This window comes from Empidonax traillii, unplaced genomic scaffold, assembly GCF_003031625.1.
Source record: "Empidonax traillii isolate 1590-97213 ecotype Southwest subspecies unplaced genomic scaffold, ASM303162v1 scaffold1952:size47221, whole genome shotgun sequence".
Lineage (NCBI taxonomy): Eukaryota > Metazoa > Chordata > Aves > Passeriformes > Tyrannidae > Empidonax > Empidonax traillii.
The window spans coordinates 2,128-20,792 of record NW_020957145.1 but is presented as its reverse complement, the minus strand read 5'-3'; the positions used below and the strand labels follow the sequence as shown (position 1 = coordinate 20,792).

Sequence of the window (18,665 nt, the reverse complement as noted above, 5' to 3'; positions counted from 1 at the left end):
GGTGGCGATCTGCACGTCCACGACGTCCGGGTGCCACGGGTGGGGCCAAGTCATCTGCAGGGGGATAAAAAGTGGGCGCAACAACTTCAGGATGGTAGGAAAAAATGATAGCTGGAGTGTTTTCCTTCCTCCAGTCATGAAAATTAAATAAAATTTATTTGTGAAACGCAGGAGAAGGTGTTTTAGTCCGACGTGCACAGCAAGTTGTCTGACCGTCACAGTCACACAGGGCACGTGGAAATACTTTGTTTGGGAAAACCAAACAGGGTGTTGCCAGAGGGACAGCTTAAAGCAAAGTGGGCAAAATAAGGTCAAGGTAGCACCTATAAACCCCCCTCACCTGCACGGAGGAAGGACAGAGCTGGGATTGAAAAGGTTGAACATCTGATCAGGAGAGCAAAAGCAAACGAGTGAAGTCAGAGATCCTGGTGGTGATGGGGAAGGGGAGTCCCCTCTTCATCAGAATCCCAGAATGGTTTGGGTTGGAAGAGACCTTGAAGACCACCTCATCCCATCCCTGGGATCCCATGTGGCATGCAGGGACACCTTCCACTAGCCCAGGTTGCTCCAAGCCCCGTCCAACCTGGCCTTGGACACTTCCAGGGATGCAGGGGCAGCCACAGCTTCTCTGGGCAACCTGTGCCAGGGCCTGCCCACCCTCACAGGGAAGGATTTCTTCCAAATTTCCAATCTCAACCTCCTCTCTATCAATTTGAAGCCATTCCTCCTCATCCTGTCACTACATGGTCTCGCAGAGGGGGAGTTTCTCCTAGAAATGATGATGCTCAGGGAACCCTCAACCTGACCCTGACTCCCAACTGCCCCTTTAGAAGGGACCGTGCTCAGACTCAGCACTGTTGCAGCAGCCAAAACACACACACACAGAGCAGCATTTCATCGGAAAACAATCACAAAAAACCCCAGTTAGATAGAAATGAAAAAGCCTGTGGAAAGGAAAGCAGGAACAAGAGCTCGAGGTTGGCACAGCTCCAGCAAATGGAATGCAAAATCCCACTGCAGTGAACCAAAAAGATTTGATTTTCTTCTTTTTTCTTTTCTTTTTTTTTTTTTTTGAGGAACAATTTACTGGGGTCAAAGCATGAATGGCAAAAACCTCACATCAGAAGCAGGAGGTCTGCCAGAGCACCCATCAAATGTGATGAAGTTGTAAGAAAAAAAGTGTAATTTCCTCTCAGTGACACAGTTGTAGATGGAGGAGGTGGGTGGGATGAGCTGGGACCTCTTTTTAGGGGAGATGAGGTGAGGAGCTGATTGAACACAAAGCGACAGAAGGAAAGCTTTTAAGGAGACTGGTGAAAGGAATAACAATCATCCAGATGGCATCCTGTAAGTGCTCTAAAGGACCTTGGACATGATCCCGCTCCACTACAGTGCATTTGTCTTAATGCCAAGGGAACATCAGGTGGGAAATGGGGCATCAGTTTTCATTTAAAGCTGTAAGCAGGATTTTGGGAGGGGCTCAGTAAGAACAAACACCAAGTCCTGCCCAGGATGGAGCAGCCCCGAGCGTGGGGACGGGCTGGGACCAACAGAGCAGCCAGCAGAGACTGGCCCTAAAAAATAACCCTTCCCTGTGTGAGCAGGGCACCCCTGGGATAGGGACCCAGATAATGAGGGCTCTCCATCCTTGCTGGCTGCCCCAACTCTTCTGGACAGGGTCCTGAGCAACCTGCTGCAGCTGCAGTGTTGGTCCTGCTGGGAGCGGGATCATGCTGGGCAACCTCACTCCAAGGGTACTTCCAGCCTGAGCCTGGTGTGATTCTACCCATGGGTGAGCAAGTCTGGCGTCAGTCCATGTTGCAGCTCACAGAAATGTCAGACACTTGCACAAACATGATTTTCAGTTGGATTTTTTTGGCCCTAATGAGAGCAGGAAGAGTGGTCTCTCCTCCTGAGATCCAAGGAAAAGATGCTCTGAAAGAAGAAAACTTCCACCTCTCTCACCCCGACGCGAACTAATGACAACACTTATTCTTGCTTTCTATTTTCATTCCCTCAAAGCCCATGCAGCTCATTCTCCCTCCGTGTTCTTCACTGTGTGGGCTGGCACAGGCATCTGCTGTAGCTCCCTAAGGGATCTGTCAGGAATTTGGGTCTGTGAAGGATTGCAGATCCCAGCTCAGATCAGCAATCTCTGTACTTCCCACCGGTGTGTCCTTACCTCTCCCGTGCTGAAGAGGATGGGCTTGGGTTTGTGGCAGGCTTTTGTTTCATTGGATGGCTCTCCCAGCAGCTGGTCCCGGATTTGATCCCAAAACGGGTCACCTTCTACTGAGCCTTGAGGGGGAAACATCTTGCTCATCAGCTGCCCCAGCAGCTCTCAGACAGACACTACCCCCTCCCTGCTTAGGTGGGGTGGGATATTCCCCAGTGGATTCTGACCCGCTCCCTTTCCTGGGGTGGTTTGAAAAGCTGAGCTTTAGCTCAGCTGAGCTCCATCTTGGCAGGCTTCAGGCAGTGAGAACAAATGAGAAAGAGTGTCCCAAATCCAGGTCTTTCTTCTCCCCCCTCCCCATCATCCAGTGCTCTCCTTCCTTCAGGGCACGGCCAGTATCCTTCCCCAGAAGCTTTCTGACCAACACAGACAAACCTGAAAGGGGTTTGTAAGGTCACACCTTCCTAAAAAACATCCCTCTGGAGACTGTGGTTCAACCGGCAGCTGAATCTGTCTGGGGGGTGCCCCACGTCCTCCCCGTTTGCACAAAGCCACCTCGACACCTGCTCCCCAAATTTACCTTGTGTGAAGTTGAAAGCGCCCACTCCATCAATCGTCCCCGCAGCAAAGCTGTGGCCTAAGGCTGGTTTACACGTTTTGACCTAAATCGGGCAGGGATTAAAAAAAAAAAGAAAAAGGGATAAAACCCAGCTCCCCTCAGCGTGCCAGGCCCTGCTGCGGGGCTACGACATTTGTCCCTGCCTGGTTCCCCCGTTCCAGGAGCTCCCGTTCTCACCGTGTGCGTGGCGTTGAGCTCCACCGACACGTCACTCATGTTCACCCACTGGTGGGCTGAGCTCAGGGGCCCCGTGATCTCCTGGGAAGCCTTTTCGTACAGCTCCTAAGGGACACACAAGGTGGAAATCCCTGAGGGAGAAGCAATCAGGGAGCCAGCCCTGCTGGGATGCAGCCACGTGGATTATTTCTTCATTCCCCTGGTGCCCTCCCACGGCCTCTTCCAGGCGTATTTCTCAAGCTCACAAGGTGTTTCCATCACCCCATCTCCACATCCCGCTCGCCCTGAGCCCTGTAAGCTCTCCCTGTCTCAGGGAGGGAGGACACTCTGTGGTCAGCAGTTTTACACGTGCCTTTCTCTCACAGCTGAAACAGGCACCTATTCCACAAGGGTGGCAGCTTCTTGTTCCTGGGTGCCACCTTTTGGCATTTCTCGCAGCTTAGACCAACCAGAAGGAGCGTTTTCCACGAGAAAGAAGCACTTTGCTGTATTCACTGCTCAGAAGTGCCTGGACTTTACCATGTCTTTAGCACACAGCTGACAGCTAAGCCAGTCAGCTCTTCAGGGATTGGTTTCCCACCCCTGGTACCTCGAGCTGAGACACAGAAAGTGCTGCCAGGAGTTGTACAGTTTAATGACTTTCCTGGAAGGAATTGAGGGCGCAGCCTTTGAAGGCCGGGAGTCTGAGGTGTTGACAACAACTGCAGGGTTTCCCTTCTGTGTTTCATACACACCAGGACACTCTGACTGGGACAATCGTGCACTTGCAAGTCACGATCAGCCTGGAGTGACTTCGGGGCAATGATCTGAAAAGGTGATTAAAGGAAGCCACTGCCACCAAGCCTCCTGCTCTTACTCCCCTGCTGGACACATTCCAGGTCCCACAAGCTGTTGTCCCTGAAACGTTGCCAAAATGTATTTAAACGTGTGCTGATGTATCTCAGTGTGTGCTTTCTGCTCTAAATTTAGGTGCCTTGTCAGATATGTTATACCATTATGATTTCATACACTGCCCTAAGCTTAACAGATTCCAGGCTCTGAGTGAGGTCATCTGGATGACGATAGAAATAGATCAATAAAACCTCATTTACCCATTAAAAAAAAATTTTAAAATCAAGAAACTTTTCCTTAAGCATATCAATGTGGACTTTGGGGTAATTTGCATCTACAAACATTCACAAAAGATAGACGGAATATAAGAATATAAGAATACCCTGAGCTGGAAGGGATCACTGAGTTGTTTAAATGAACGTGCATTCCTGTCGTGACAAGCACTCACACTCACTTGTAGAGCAAAATATCACTTACCTTTGCTTTCGAGTAGATATTGTGCCCTATAATCCTTGTACTCTCAAACATATCGTTCCCAGGACCCTTGGCCATGCACATAGTTGCCTGTTGAGAAATTTGTGGGAAAGGCAGTGATCAGTTACCACGGAGAACACGCGGCACCGCCGAGCGGAAGAGCTCACAGGGGGCTGTGGGAACCGACGGCTTCCAGTGCCAAAATTAGGGCTGAACAACCAGGAAAAAAGGGTGTCTGAGGCAGAGCAGGCAAGGCACACTCACCCCTCCGACGGGACAGCTGCTCTGGGGGTTGTCGCACGACTCGCCCGTGTTGGCGCAGGTCGGGCCTCTGGTGTTGGGCGACACGTCTCCCAGGTTGGAGGAGGCGAAGGCGGCAACGAAAGAGCCCTGCCCGAAACCCAGAGGCGGTCAGAGGGACCTGGGAGCCTTGCAGTGAGGTGCAAACACCGCCTGCAGCTTTCCCTGGAGCTGTGGTGAGCGCTGCTTAACATTTCCCAAGCGACCGGGAGGACTGGAGTGGGGATTTAGGCATATCCCAAGGGTTAGGAGCAGGGAGAGCAAGGGAGAACCGGACACACAGGAAGCAATTGCCATTTCAGGGTGGCCTTCAGCCTGCTTTGGTATCCAGACAGGACAGTGTTTCTCCGTCTCCTGCTCGAGTCTCAGCGGCAGCTCCTCCCTCCATGTCCCCAGTTTCTCGTGCTACTGATCAGATGTCAAGGGATCGTTGTAGCACCTTGCACAGAAATTTTTTTTTGCCTGCCAGGCTTTCACCGTGACTGATTTACAGGATGAGAGCTACTGGATCTGCAGGAGTTAACATCAAGCAGTACAAGTCAGAAGCAAAGCTGGTTGCACACTGAGCACTGGCAGAATTCAAGCTCTTGCAGATACCTCATTCCCCCCCCCCCCCCATTTTTTAGAGTTGGGACATGTCAACACCAACTATTTCGATGTATTATCATTCCTTAACTCATTTTCTTGTAAGGCTCTTAGATACAACGTGCCCAGCAGACCAGACAGCCAAATATTGAATCCTGCAAACACTTGTTAGCCTGTTAACTTCCACCTATAACGATGCACTAGAACTGAGTCTTGTAAAAAGCTTTTTAGATAATCCACTACAAAAAGCAATACTTGCAAGCAGGAATTAGGCAGACTTCCTCTAATTTCCTTTTTTTTGGTGTGAACCACACGTGTTCCCAGAGTATTAAAAGAGAAACTGGGCAACAGTTTCTAGGTACATTCTGGAGATAACACCAAGGACAGCCTCTTAATCAGTTCATGACTCAAAGCGCCTGTGAGACGGGCTCGTGCCCACAGTCACATTTCAGGGAAAATAATGTTTTTTAAAGGAGCTGTTTTTGCTGTTCTGAGGATGGCAAATCTTCTGGGTAAATGCAAATCACAACGTAGAACTGGCTGGAAGCCACGAGAAAGAAGTGAGGCTGACCGCAGGCTTGATGCCACCCCACGGATGCAATAAATGGATCCCTCCGGATCAAGTATCCCACACATGCCTTGCTAGTAAAGAATCTTGGAACAGGCTGGGTTGGAAGGCAACCTGAAGCTCATCCAGTTCCAACCCCCATGCCATGGGCAGGGACACCTTCCACTAGACCAGGTTTTTCAGTGCCCCATCCAACCCAGCTTTGAACACCGGCAGGGATGGGAGAGCCACAACCTCTCCGATTTCCAGTAGTCTAATCAAAACAAATGTGGCTTATTACTTAAGCCTAAATAAACACCACTGATTCCTAGTTTGGAAAGTCAAGAAAACACCTTCCAATTTCTCTTCTCTGGAGGAAGAAAGTAACTAAATCACGAGCGCTCAGTTTTGCCCTCCTTTTTCTGTCTGTCCCGCTTCGCTGTTTGAAAGAACCCACTTTGTCCCTCTCAGAGCACCAACCACCCCTTTCTCCGTGCTGCAGCCCTTTTCCACCTGCTGTTTCCAGCAGCCTGGAAGCACTCCCACCTCTCCAGGAAGCATTCCCTTGTTCCTGTCCTGCTCGAACAGGTAGGACGCGTAGCCCACGTTGTCGCTGTTCACGAGATGGTTTGTGTTGTTCATGCTGACGGGGTGCACAGCAAACCAGCTGAGGGGGAAGCCACAAGACACTCGTTGTTCAGGCTGTGTGTGCTGGCAGTTGAGCTGTTCAATCTATATATTTGCAGTTGACCTTTGGAATTTTCTTCGGGAGGGATACAGACACAGACCCCAGGTACTTAGGGATGGATTAACAAGGGCAGAGTATTCCCATCCTCTCCCAGCCAGGAGGGTGCATGGCTGTGATGGTCCAGGTCTCGAGGCCACAAGAATTTGGCAGTTCAGACCTAGACTGACTCTTTTACTAATCCAGAGAATTATGTTCTGAAGGGTTTTTTTATTTTCTTACATCAAAGAAACAAGGAGGAGTCAACAATGCAAAAAAGGGGGGAAAAAGGAACACCATTCTTACAAAAAAGAATGAGGGTATGAAGGAAAACCTGTTAATTTGGTGATCAGTACCTGATAAGGCCTAGATCTTGTCCATCCTCATCCACCATCTTCAGAATCACCATTTCTTTATCTGTGTTGGATGAATACCTAGAGGAGAACAAAGCAGGGAAATCTCATCAGCACCAGAGCTGTAGTCACACTCGGCATTGCTCTGACATGTTACATCTCCACTAGGCTGAACAAGGAAATTAAAAGGTTATTCCAGGTATTACCAGAGCACAGTGAGGCCTTAGAGAAGCATCTGAAAACAGCTGGGAAGGGAAGGGTTATGGTTGTCCTCAGGTGCTGCTTCTCCAGGGGACAGAGAGAGCAGCTCTCTCCAAATACAAAATGGGGGACACATTCAGGAGCCCAGGACGGCAGCAGCATCAATCTGCCTCACTCCACATTTTCAACCTTCCCACAGAGGACCAGAAATATCAACTGCAAGGTGGTCCCAGCTGAAGGATTCCCTTCAGGGCTCTGTTTCCCTCCTGCTTGAGGAGCTTTTACCTGCTTCGCTCGGATGCTGGATTGGCAAGGTAGGAGAAAGGGCTTCGGTTGATCTGGCTGTTTTCCACAGTGCCTCTGTTTATAAAAAGCCTTCCTCTCTTCATGTTCTCATGTGCTATGTCTATGCTCTGGAAAGCAGGAAGACAGGGAATATTAGTCCATGTCTGTAAGGCATGCATGAGATTATCTAGAAAAACCTCTCTCTTTTTTCCCCTTCCTATCTGTCCCCAACCTTTACTTGGGAGTTTGGGGGTGCTTCTTTGATCTTATTTTTTTTCCTTAAGCAGTCTAAAATTCTAAAAAACTATGGTAATATTTTGAAGCTACTCACAATTGTCTCTAAAGAAAGAATGTCACGGCTTTTTGATCTGGTTTCTCTGGCAAACATAAACGAACCTACAAGTGCATTCCGAGGTGCTGCCACAACCACCGCAGCCAGAGCTCTGTTAGTCACAGACAAGCCAAACCGGGTGACACCGACCTTCACGATGCCATTCACGATAGAGTTGAGGGATGGTCTGATGAGCCCTTTGCTCGTGATCCAGAAGAGGGTGTACTGGAAGTACCCCCCGGGCCCCGAGTGCGTGTGGGTGCCGCTGAGGATGACGTTGTCCTGTCGGTACAGGTCACCGTACTTGCTCTTCAGCCTCTCGAGCACCTACGAGGAAGGAGGTGGTCCTAAAAAGCCCTTTTCCATGCCTAAAATCTATAGAGATTTGTGCCAGCCCTGGCAAAAAAAAAAAAAAAACAAACCCCAACCATTCATCCTCCTCCAAATCCCAAAGCGAAGGGCCAACGTGCTGCCGAGCTCGATGTTACTTAGCGATGACTATTAACACGTATGTAAACTATTAACACCCTATGGAAACTACAACCCTCATGCAAACACCAGCAACATCCCACCCTGTGGCAGCCACTCATTTCCAGCCACGTACCTCCAGCCTCACTCTCTGGGACACCATTCCTATGTCGGCGCTGACGAACACCACCCGCCGGGAGTCATCACGGTCCGCCACGATGAAGGCCCGGCTGTAGAGGTGGGTGAGAAGCCCACCAGCCACCTGCTCCGGGTTGGCATATCCCATCTGGAAGGGAAGAGCTCGGTCACGTCCACGCAGCCAAAACACTGAGTGAGGCATTCATCTGCATGAAATTCCCCGGGTGGGTTTGCCAGAGCGTCAGGGGGTTCATTCAACGCATCAGCACTCAGAGCTGCAACCCTGTGGTTGCAAGAATCATCCAGTGGTTTGGGTTGGGAGGGACCTCAAAGCCCATCTCATTCCAACCTTCCAACCCTCATTCCAACAGGGACACCTCACACTAGACCAGGTTTCCCCAAGCCTCAAAGAAACGTCACTGAATGTTTGCGGACGACGCGCGTTTGTCGAAGCTCTGAACCAGAAATCCTGCAAAAAATACTCTCAGATGATGAACAATCAGTATTTTGCCAGCCCCCACGTTCAATCCCCCCAACTTACCAGGGGAACTTGTGCCACTGGTCCCGTGCAGTCAGCTCGACCCACGCCCAGCAAATAGTTTGCTGTTTCTAATACATTGCTGGAATCTGTAAGAACAATAACCGGTGGGTCAGTGGACACACGAGGGAGCAGGTTTGGAGATAAAAGAGGCAGACCAGTTTTGTTCAAGAGAATCCACACCTGAACCTGCTCAACATCCCCAGAGGACTCAGCAGACCCCTGGGCAAGGGGGGCTAGCTGAGTCCTCTGCTTGGGTTTTCCAGGGGGCTGTCGATGTGGTCCAGGTGTGCTGAGGCTGTTGAGGCATTTGGGGGGGGTAAAGGGTGGACCAGGCATGAGGCAAAGCACTCCCAAAAGGAGGTTGTGTCTCACCCCAGCCATCATGAAGGTGCAGAAATCCTTACAGGATGGATAAACTCATGGGAGAAAAGCCACTGAGGGTTATAAAACAATAATAATAATAGTAATAATAGTAATAAATAAAAAAGGTTATCTGCATCTCAGGAAATCTCAGAGCCACAGATCACTGGAGACTGAGATAAATACTGGGGGAAAATATTGAATGTTTCTGTTCTCACAGCCTTCCCCAGGCAGCTGCTGCCTCTCAAGGCAGGACACTGGGATAAGGGGATGCTTGATCTTCCCAGTCTGGCCTTTCCTAGGCTGTCACTGAAACCAGAGAAGTGAAACCCTCACACAGGCCACACAGACTGGCCATTTCTGTGATTTGTCATCAGTGAACCAGGCCACCCATTAAAACTACCCTTCCTCCCCCTCCTCCCGCTATAACACAGAGGAGAATCACTTGTGCAAAACTCCCACGTGTTACCACCTAAACCCACAAAGGATGTGTGAACTGCATCCAATTTGAGACCAAAATCTAGAAATTGGAAGGCCCCACTGATGGCACGTGGGGTGATGCCCTGCCCAGGGGCAGAGTTGACTTGGGGCAGCTCCCAGCGCCTGGTGAGGGGTTTGGAAATGGAAATGGAAATGTGAGGGGATTGCAGGAGCTGCGAAGCCCCTTGGGGCAGTGCCAGGAGGGGAGGGGCTGTGCAGAGCCAGGAAAGGGAGGATGTGTGCGGGTCCCTGCAGCCCCACCGTGCCCAGGGGCTGTGCAGAGCCAGGAAAGGGAGGATGTGTGTGGGTCCCTGCAGCCCCACCGTGCCCAGGGGCTGTGCAGAGCCAGGAAAGGGAGGATGTGTGTGGGTCCCTGCAGCCCCACCGTGCCCAGGGGCTGTGCAGCCATGTGGGTGCTCCTGCTGGGATTGACCACGCTGCTCCTCCTGCAGGGGTTGGGCAAAAGGCCCACGCACAGAGGTGATGGTAAAGGCTCAGCAGTGACCCTCTGACTGTGTCTCTTTGGTTGAACTGGCTGCACTGGACACACACACTCTGGAGCAGCGTGTGATGGTGGGACTGAAAGAGCTTCAACTTGCCATTGCTGTCTTTGGTGAGGAAGTGGAGGATGAGGAGCACCACGGTCAGCGTGATCATCAGCACCAGGCAGACGATGAGGATCACCTCCAGGCGGGAGAAGGAGCACTTGGACCTCTTTCCAGACATGGTGGGAGCACTGTGAGAGCAGAGAGGGACAGGTGGGACAGCCCCAGTGTCGGGCACAGCGCGCCCTCCAAGAGCTGGCTGAGGGTTTGTGCCCCCCATCCCAGTGTCAGGGCAGCAGAGATAAGGATGGGAAGTGGAGATTGGCTTTTCAATCTGCTTAAGGCAGCAGAAATATATCTCCTGGGAGCAGCAATCACTCCCTGTCACGAGGCCTGATAGGACAGGGTGAGCACCCAAATTACTGACCCCACGTTTCCCAGAACACTTTACTCGCCCTTGCCAATAAATCTTTCAAATCAGCTCCACAATCCTCCACCAGACCCCACATTCACTGAGTGCCTGAAGGGAGATGCTGCAGCCTGAAGCCTCACAGCTTTTCAGTTGCTCACACACCCAGAGCACGTCAAAGAACAATATTGTCACCGTAATAAAGGTCAGTTTAGGAACCTCAGCACGAGAAGAGCACAGCCCATTGCAGGTCCAAGTGCAAATCTCTCCTGGCTGGAAAAAGTGCTGGCTGTGACAGCTCTCCAAGATAAGAGCCCGTGTACAGATGCTGGATTTCTTCAGCATATAAAAAAAGCTTGCTTTGGGATATTGTTCTTCCTTCTTCTATAAAGAAGGAAGGTTTATTTTGGGTTAAAAACAGAAGGTTTATTTTGGGTTAAAGATCCACCAGAAAAATGATGCAAAATACAGCTATGGGAAAAATATGCTGTTCCCCTCTCTGATTTGTCCTGCTCTGGCAGCTCAAAATTGCACCCAAAAATTCAGTCTTGCCCAGTGGGAAGTGACACCTGGAGCTAAGGTTTGCCTTTTGCCTTTCCTGTAAACTACCTGTGCGAGGTAGAAATTAACCTGTGAGAAATTAACCTGAGTGAGACAGAGCCTCTGATTCTCCTGGGGGTAACAATTTGCCTTAGGGTGAGTCTGTCAGGGGGCTTGGGAAAGCTCCTGCCTTCAGGTTATTCCTCATAGGAATGCGCCCTGGAAACAATGAACCTGCAGAAAACAACTGCTGGAATGAGCATTTGTGGGCTTGGGAAGGCTGCAGTGAGAAACAACATCCCCAGAGAGCCAAGTGGTCACCCAGACTTGCTCCAGGTGACCTTTCTTATCTATCAGCTTCTTTTGCCCTGGTGAGCCACAGCAGTCGTGATCAGGGCTGGATTTCACACAGCAAATATTCCAGTGGCAGCAAAGCTAATATTGCAGGTTTCCATCCTCCCTTGTTTACTCTCCAAGCGTGGCACTGGCAGCCACTCTTGGATACTCACAGCACCGGCCTGGAACCCATCAGCACGACACACAGTGACAGTGTTCATTATTATCCCCCAGATTCAACCCAAATAACACTGAGAGAAATCAACATTCCTCCTATGGAATCCCAGTGGGACCTCACGCCAACCTACCTGAGTTCCCTCACCTGTTCCAGCGGCCCGAGGAACGTCTCCCACCTCCAGACCTGTCCCAGGCTGAAGAGTTGAGCTTGGCAATTGTTGCTATAATAACCCTGTGAGTCAAGCACTGCACGAGATAAGAAGAAACCAATCAATAATTTCTACCCCACAAGGAGGTGAGAGAATTTTTTTTTTTTCCCCTGGCGTGTTTAGGTTGCCTTAGGGACAGCACCTGCCTCTCTTAAATAACCTTTCTGGGATTGCACCGATCAGCTGTGGTGCACGAGGAATTCGGGAACAGGACTCTTCTCCTCCTCTTTGCTTCATCACGGCTTGATGGAATTCCACAGCCTGGGGAACGATGGCTGCTTCCCAGTCTGGCCATGGCTCCTGATCCTCACAGAAGACTGCTCCTCAGGGTTTCCAAACTCTGCTAGAAGAAGAACTTGAGAACAGGATCGTATTTTAAGCGTGAAATAGTATTTTTATTTATTAAAAGCTTTATTTGTTAAACCCAAGCTTTTTCCATCAAGTCCCAGATGGGTCTAGATAAATTCACCAGCTGCTAAAGCATGCCTAATCCAGAGGGTTTGGACAGTTGGGTCCTCCCAAATATTACAGGGCCCACCCCATCCCTCAGATGTGGTAGCAAGGGAGAGGAAAGATCCAACTAGCCATACCCCTGTCTCCCTCCAGCATCCACACACTTTGTTGGGAATTTAAGGCTGGGATCACCTCTGATGTTTTCCTTCCCATCTCAGGAGTTTCAGTTTTCCTCTTTCATCCCCTTTTCCTTCGTGCACCCCTAATCCAAGGGTTAACATGCCAGCTGGTGCTGAGCATGGCCTGCGTCATCGCTTCAGGGTCACGTTCGGGATCGCCCTTTGACTCGCTGATTTTTGGACTGGCTGCTTGGAAGAAGCAGGATTTACTGATACCTTATCTCCTCCCTGCAACTCCCAGGGAAGCTGCTTGCCCCTGCCACCTGTTGTGGAGAAACAACCTGCTCTGCCATGTGGGGTGGCAGACACCCCTGGCCGCCACTGTGCTGCTGGGGATCCTTGAGTCACCGGGGCGTCCCAAATTGTGTCCCAAATTAGCCTTGGAGCTAAGGGAAGAGCCTCGTTTGACAAAACCATGGAGCAGCTGCTCTGCTGTTACAGGAAAGGTTCCCGGGACAGGGATGAAAAGCTAGGAAGTGGAGTTTTAATGAACTGGCACAGGGATGGTGTGTCCTGCCAGCCTCACCCCACGGAATGCAGGGAGCTGAGGAAAAGCCCTCTGTTACTCCAGAAAGGACAAACCACTTGTTGTGGGGGTGGAGGAGGAAAGTTTGATGGCAGCTCAGAAAGTGTTTGGGGGAATATTTTAAACTGTTTTCCTTTTCAAAAGACTGCTCTGTGAGGTTATGGGGACCCACAGCTCCCCTTCTCCCCCCGTGATGTGCCCGTGTCCACACACCCTGGCTCAGGAGTGCAGAAGCAACAAGCTTTTGGGTGCAGAAAAGGGACTTTCAGGACTGCAAAGGCCTCAGGTGAAATGCTAAGAACTTGGTAAATCCCTGTGCTTGTGGAAATGTGAACTGCTTCCCCCCCCCCAGAGAGGGTGGATGAGGCACGATGCTTACCCCATGGAGCACCTAGCCTGGAAAATAAAGCCTCCAAGGAAAAGCTGTCCTGTCAGGGGCAGGATGCTCATGGACCTCCTCATTAACCTCGGATGGCTGAGACAGAACTCTACAGATCCAGGCTGGAAGGAAAAATGGAGCCTGGGAAGCAATAGCAGTCATGGTTGGAGGGCTCAGAGCATCCCTGAGATTATATTCCATGTGGGAAGGGGAGGAAATGTGGGATTTGAAAGCAGGCACAGTTGTTAAATGCATGGAGACCCAGGAAATTACTTCCTTGAGGTCCTTGTCCTGCCACGCCTGGACAGCCTGGCCCTGGACATCAGTCTGTGCTGGTGTGACATCATAACATGCCCAGTTTCCTTCTCACGAAATGAAAAGTTCCCACAGACCCTCCTCTTTCTCAAAGCCAGGAGTCCTCCAACTTCTTCCCCCCAGCCATTTTGTGCTGAATGGCACTAAGGAAAGTCACGTTTCCTTTAAAATATTTGTCCTGCTGAAAAATGGCTTCTACCCATCACTGCTGCCACACACCACCAGTCTGTGACCTTCCCAGGCATAACCAGTGACTGCAAACAGCTCAGGATTCTCATTTTCAACAAGAAAAACGTCTAAAGCCACTCAGGATCAATGGATCCACTGAAGGAGCAAAGCTGAGAGAAGGGAAACCAGTAGAACACACATTGTCAAATGTGCATTTCCTTACACAGCGAACCTTGTGCTTCCAAATCACGAAGAAAGAGGATTCCAACTACCTTTTTCTAAGATCCTCTAGGAAAAAGAAGTAAATTAAGGGAATTTGCTCTGAAATGTAAATCCATGAATCATTTGTTTTCCCCTTCTGCTCCCTGTTTTTCAGTTTCTCATCTCTCCACAGCAAGACCAGGTCATTTCAGAAAAATGGCCCTTTCCTCCAGCATCCACATTTCACTTTAAACCCAGCATTTCCTGGTCTCTTGGAGAGCTCATTTTGTGCAAGCCATCGCAGCTGGGATCAGGGAAAACCAAACTCTTCCCTTAAAAAGGCACAGGAGGCCACAATCTTCTCTGTAACAAAGTTTCTGAAACAAAAAACCTTTCTGATAGGTAATGAAAGGATTGAAATTTCCTTTTTCTGAAAAAACAACAAAACCAAACAAACAAAAACCAAAACAAACAAAAACACAAAAAAAACCCTCCAAACAAATAAACAAACAAAGAAAAAAAAAAGAAGACCTGGGAGGATTTCTGCAGCCACTGAAACTGGCTGCAGAAACCCTTCAGCATTCTGGGGGGCAAATCCCCTTTTTTCCCCCAAGAAGCCACTGCAGATAACCTGTAATGACAAGCAATTCTCCACGTGAGGTCAGGCGTGTCACAAGCCTCACTCATCCCTTGGGAGGACAAAAACCTTGACTCAAGCCTACTTGCTAAACCATGACCAGGTTGTGAGCAGAAAATAGGAGCAACTACCCTCTCACCAGGAGCATGTTGCTTATACCTACCCAGGATGATCCTCAGTGCCCACGATCCTGCATGTGAGGGGCCCCAGAGCCTCCACAGCCCTCACAACTCTCTAAGTCCCAATAGCCCCTCTCAGCCCTAACAGATCTCACTGTGCCTGCACACATCCCATAAAACCAAATCTCAGCGTCCCTACAGCCCTCACAGACTCCACAGCTCTCACAGCCCCCAAACCCTGACAGCCCTCAGAGACCCCATAGCCATCACAGCCCTCACAAACCCCAAAACCCTCACAAATCTCACGAGTCCTCACAGACCTTATAGCCCTCATGGACCCCACAACTCTCACAGACCCCATAGCCCTCACAGCCCACAAAACCTTTTAAGCCCCCATAGTCCTCTCAGCCCCCAAAAACCTTTTAAGCCCCCATAGTCCTCTTAGCCCCTCACAGACCCCATAGCCCTCACAGCCCACAAAACCTTTTAAGCCCCAATAGCCCTCTCAGCCCCCATAGGCCTCCCGGACTTACAGACCCCACAACAGCCCTCACAATACCTCACAACCCCCACAAACGCCATAACCCTCACACACCTCAGGGTCCTCACAGACCTCAGAGCCCCTGCAGACCCCAACAGCCCCCATAACCTGTAATTCCCCCAAACCCCCCTCATGGACCCACACAGCTCGCAGAGCAACCCACAGAATCCTGACAGCCCCCACAGCAGCCATCAGGCCTCCTACACAACGCTGTTTACTAAATAAAGAAAGGCCAAAGTCCTTTTTTTACCGGCGGCGCAGAAAGATCCTGATGGCAGGAGATAACGTTTTTGAGCGGAGCTGTCAGCAAAAAACAAAAACAAACCTCTCATGTTTCGGGGCAAGGACACACCAGGCATGAATCACTGGAGATGGGCCACACCTGAGAGGTTTGGGGGGGAAAATTAAAAGACAGACGGGACCCTGTCGAGCGGGATCCATGCAGTAAGTGAGACACTACAACGCGGGATTCAGCAGATTCCATTTAATGTCATGTGCATATATATATCCATACATTTACTTATGTCAATGGTTTGGATGTGCGTGATGCCAGGCCTTGAAAAACCTACTCGTTGGGTTTACATCTGGGAGCGTGAATTCTCTCTCTCTCTCTCAAAAAAAAGAAAAAAAAAGAAAAATCACCTCAAAATGGGTTTGGAAAAATGACTTTTAACCCCAGAGTTGCCAAGATAAAAAGCCGTGAATTGAAAGCAAACCATGCAGAGCGGAGCCCTAAATTCTCAGGCAGCTCTCCAAACGCTGCTGGGAAAGGGTTTGGGCAAAGGGTTTGGCCAAGAAACCCCCTCCCTCCCACCCCCAGGGAGACAGAGAACTGATATGGAACAGGTTGGTCTTGTTTAGCATCCCAAGCAACAACCATCGGCTGGCTCCTCCAGGAAGTTTTGGGCCAAGGTTGAGGAACAGGGCAGAGAAGTCGAGATAAACCATTCCCCCCACAAAAAAAAAAGAAAAAAAAATAATGACACTTCCACCACCACGTAATCACAGAAATTTGCTTTTCTTTGCCTTTTTTTTTGGCGTTTAAAAGCCAGGACTGACAGATCCTGGGGGGGGGGGATGTTGGGGGTGGATGCTCACCCTGCCGTGTGCTCCGTCCCAGCAGTTTTTGGGGTAGATTTTTCAAGGCCTGGTGATGGCTCCCAGGAAGGCTTCTCCCAACCAGCTCCCGGCTCCCCTGCACGATCGGAATCGATTGCATAGCATTTATTTCAGATTAAGGCACTGTTTTTGCCCGACAGCAATTCGAAATCAATGCAGTTTCCATACAGTCCAAATCGGATGGCCTACAGTGCAATAACATCAACTTAAAGGCAAGGTTTGGAAGAATAAACCCAGCTTTAAATTTCAACTTAACCTTAAAAAGATAAAGGAAACTACACGTTTCAAAAGCCTTTTTATTTTCCTTCACCATTGTTGTTTTACAATACAAATATCACCTTGTGAATACACAAAAAACCTACAGAAGATAACTCTGCTTCACGTAAAATACAGAATGGATATATATATATTTATATATATATTTTTCTCTTCTTCATTCTTTTTAAAAAAAAAAAAAAAAAACAAAACAAAAAACTATTTTTGTTCTGCACATTGGCAAGTTTAGGACAGGATACTTCCCCAAACATACAGTATGTATGGTAGGAGTGAAACTTAGAATTACATGCAGTTTCTGCACAAATATTTTAAAGAAATAGATTATCTTTGTTGTTTTTCAACAACATTTCAAGAGGGGATGGAGGAAACCATTCGTAGTTCACTCAGTGATCGTTTGTAAAATTCTTAAAAAACAGGAATTCATGGCTGTTTTGCTTGTTAAAATCCAGCTACCAAGAATAAAGTGATACTTTTTAGCTTGACCTGCCCACAATGTGTGAACAAGATCAGACCCTTTTTATTTGGTGGGGTGGGTTTTTTTTCCCTACACATGGCAATTTCAACATTATAAGCAAATTTCCAGTTTAATTTAGCTATAAATGCAAAAATTAGTAATTATATAGTATATATAATTCTGCTTTCATGGAATACTTTATTTTAAATAAAAACATTTAAGACTGCCTACTGACCATACAATCAAGACAAGAAAGGCACTAGAAACATAGACAAATCTCTCTCTCCCAAGAAGCATTTTCTTTAAATTTTAACTCTCTATTCTCTGACATGTAAAAATCTTTTTAAATTTAATTTTTTTTTTCCCCATACACGTTTTGAAAAATAAAGTTAGGAAATACTTAGAAAATCACTTTACATTTTTTCTCTCTTTTTTTTTTCTTTTTTTTTTTTTTTTTTTTTTTTTTTTTTTTTTTTTTTTTTTTTTTTTTTTTTTTTTTTTTTTTTTTTTTTTTTTTTGCACTTTTTGACACAGTCAGTCACTGCAGGTTCTACAAAATCAGGATTACCAAACCTTTCTGTGTCTATCATCTTATTCGTAGCGCGGTGCAACAGGTAGAAAGATTTCTTGATTTCACCCAAGGCAGGTATTTAGAAACCTTCATATAGTCATTTGCTAGAAAATGGCTTACAGCCCAATCTTTGGGGCAAGAGATATGAAAAGTATGTTTTCCCAAGAAAATAATATGCTTTGTTCCCAGACGTGACTGGAAAGACCAGAACTTATGATATAAAAGCTTTCGTTTATGTTGTCGCATCATATACAAAGGAACACGGTGATGGGCAAATGTAAATCCCAAATCTATCAACAAGAAATGTGTAACAGTGCATGATAAGTTAAATTTTTCTTTATTGTTGTCCAACGCAGAGATCCTTTGGAGAGAAAAAAAAGATCACAGTGCTTACCAGGTAACTGAATAGGTCAAGTCGAGGGAGCTGTTAAAAGAAAGGGTTATAGGGAGCAGTTGATTTTTGTTTGTTTGTTTGTTTGTTTTATGGCATCTTCTCGTAGGGAGTTGTGAGCACTTGGGACAGGTCCTTTTTTTCCCCCCCGGGGTGGCCGAGGACGCGTCGTTACGTGTCGCTCACCAGGCGGCTGTACTTCACCGGCCGGCCCCGCTGCAGCGCCGGCCAGGGCAAGGGCCAGTGGTAGGAGCGAGGTACAATTCCTTGGACATTCTTTTCGAAGTACTGGAAGGGCTTGTACCACCAGACCCTTGCCAGGAGGTTAGTTTGGGAAGCTTCTTTTAGCACCTGCGCGGAGAGAATCGGGAGGGAGAGAGTTACGAAGGAACCGCCAACCGCTTATTCACGCGACTTCATTGCTCCCAACCTGCTCCTGGCTCACTCCAAACAGCTCTCAACGCACCCAGAAACACCTCCCAGACAGATCTGCACAGACATAAAGATCAGGAGAATTCAAATTACTCTTC

General features: G+C 48.6%; 1 protein-coding gene across 1 annotated transcript in view; it reads right to left on the bottom strand.

Annotated features, from left to right (window-relative positions):
- Nucleotides 1–12,715, bottom strand: part of LOC114071322 (putative neutral ceramidase C) — a 19,154-nt gene extending 6,439 nt beyond the window's left edge. The window contains 15 exon segments of the mRNA XM_027909130.1: nt 2,183–2,298; nt 2,757–2,838; nt 2,973–3,077; nt 4,281–4,367; nt 4,542–4,667; nt 6,256–6,376; nt 6,790–6,867; nt 7,273–7,400; nt 7,754–7,930; nt 8,208–8,357; nt 8,751–8,836; nt 11,743–11,830; nt 11,832–11,843; nt 11,949–12,161; nt 12,452–12,715. Coding sequence (XP_027764931.1) covers nt 2,183–2,298; nt 2,757–2,838; nt 2,973–3,077; nt 4,281–4,367; nt 4,542–4,667; nt 6,256–6,376; nt 6,790–6,867; nt 7,273–7,400; nt 7,754–7,930; nt 8,208–8,357; nt 8,751–8,836; nt 11,743–11,830; nt 11,832–11,843; nt 11,949–12,101 — 1,509 coding nt within the window. The 5' untranslated portion in view covers nt 12,102–12,161; nt 12,452–12,715.
- Nucleotides 12,716–18,665: the final 5,950 nt, after the last annotated feature.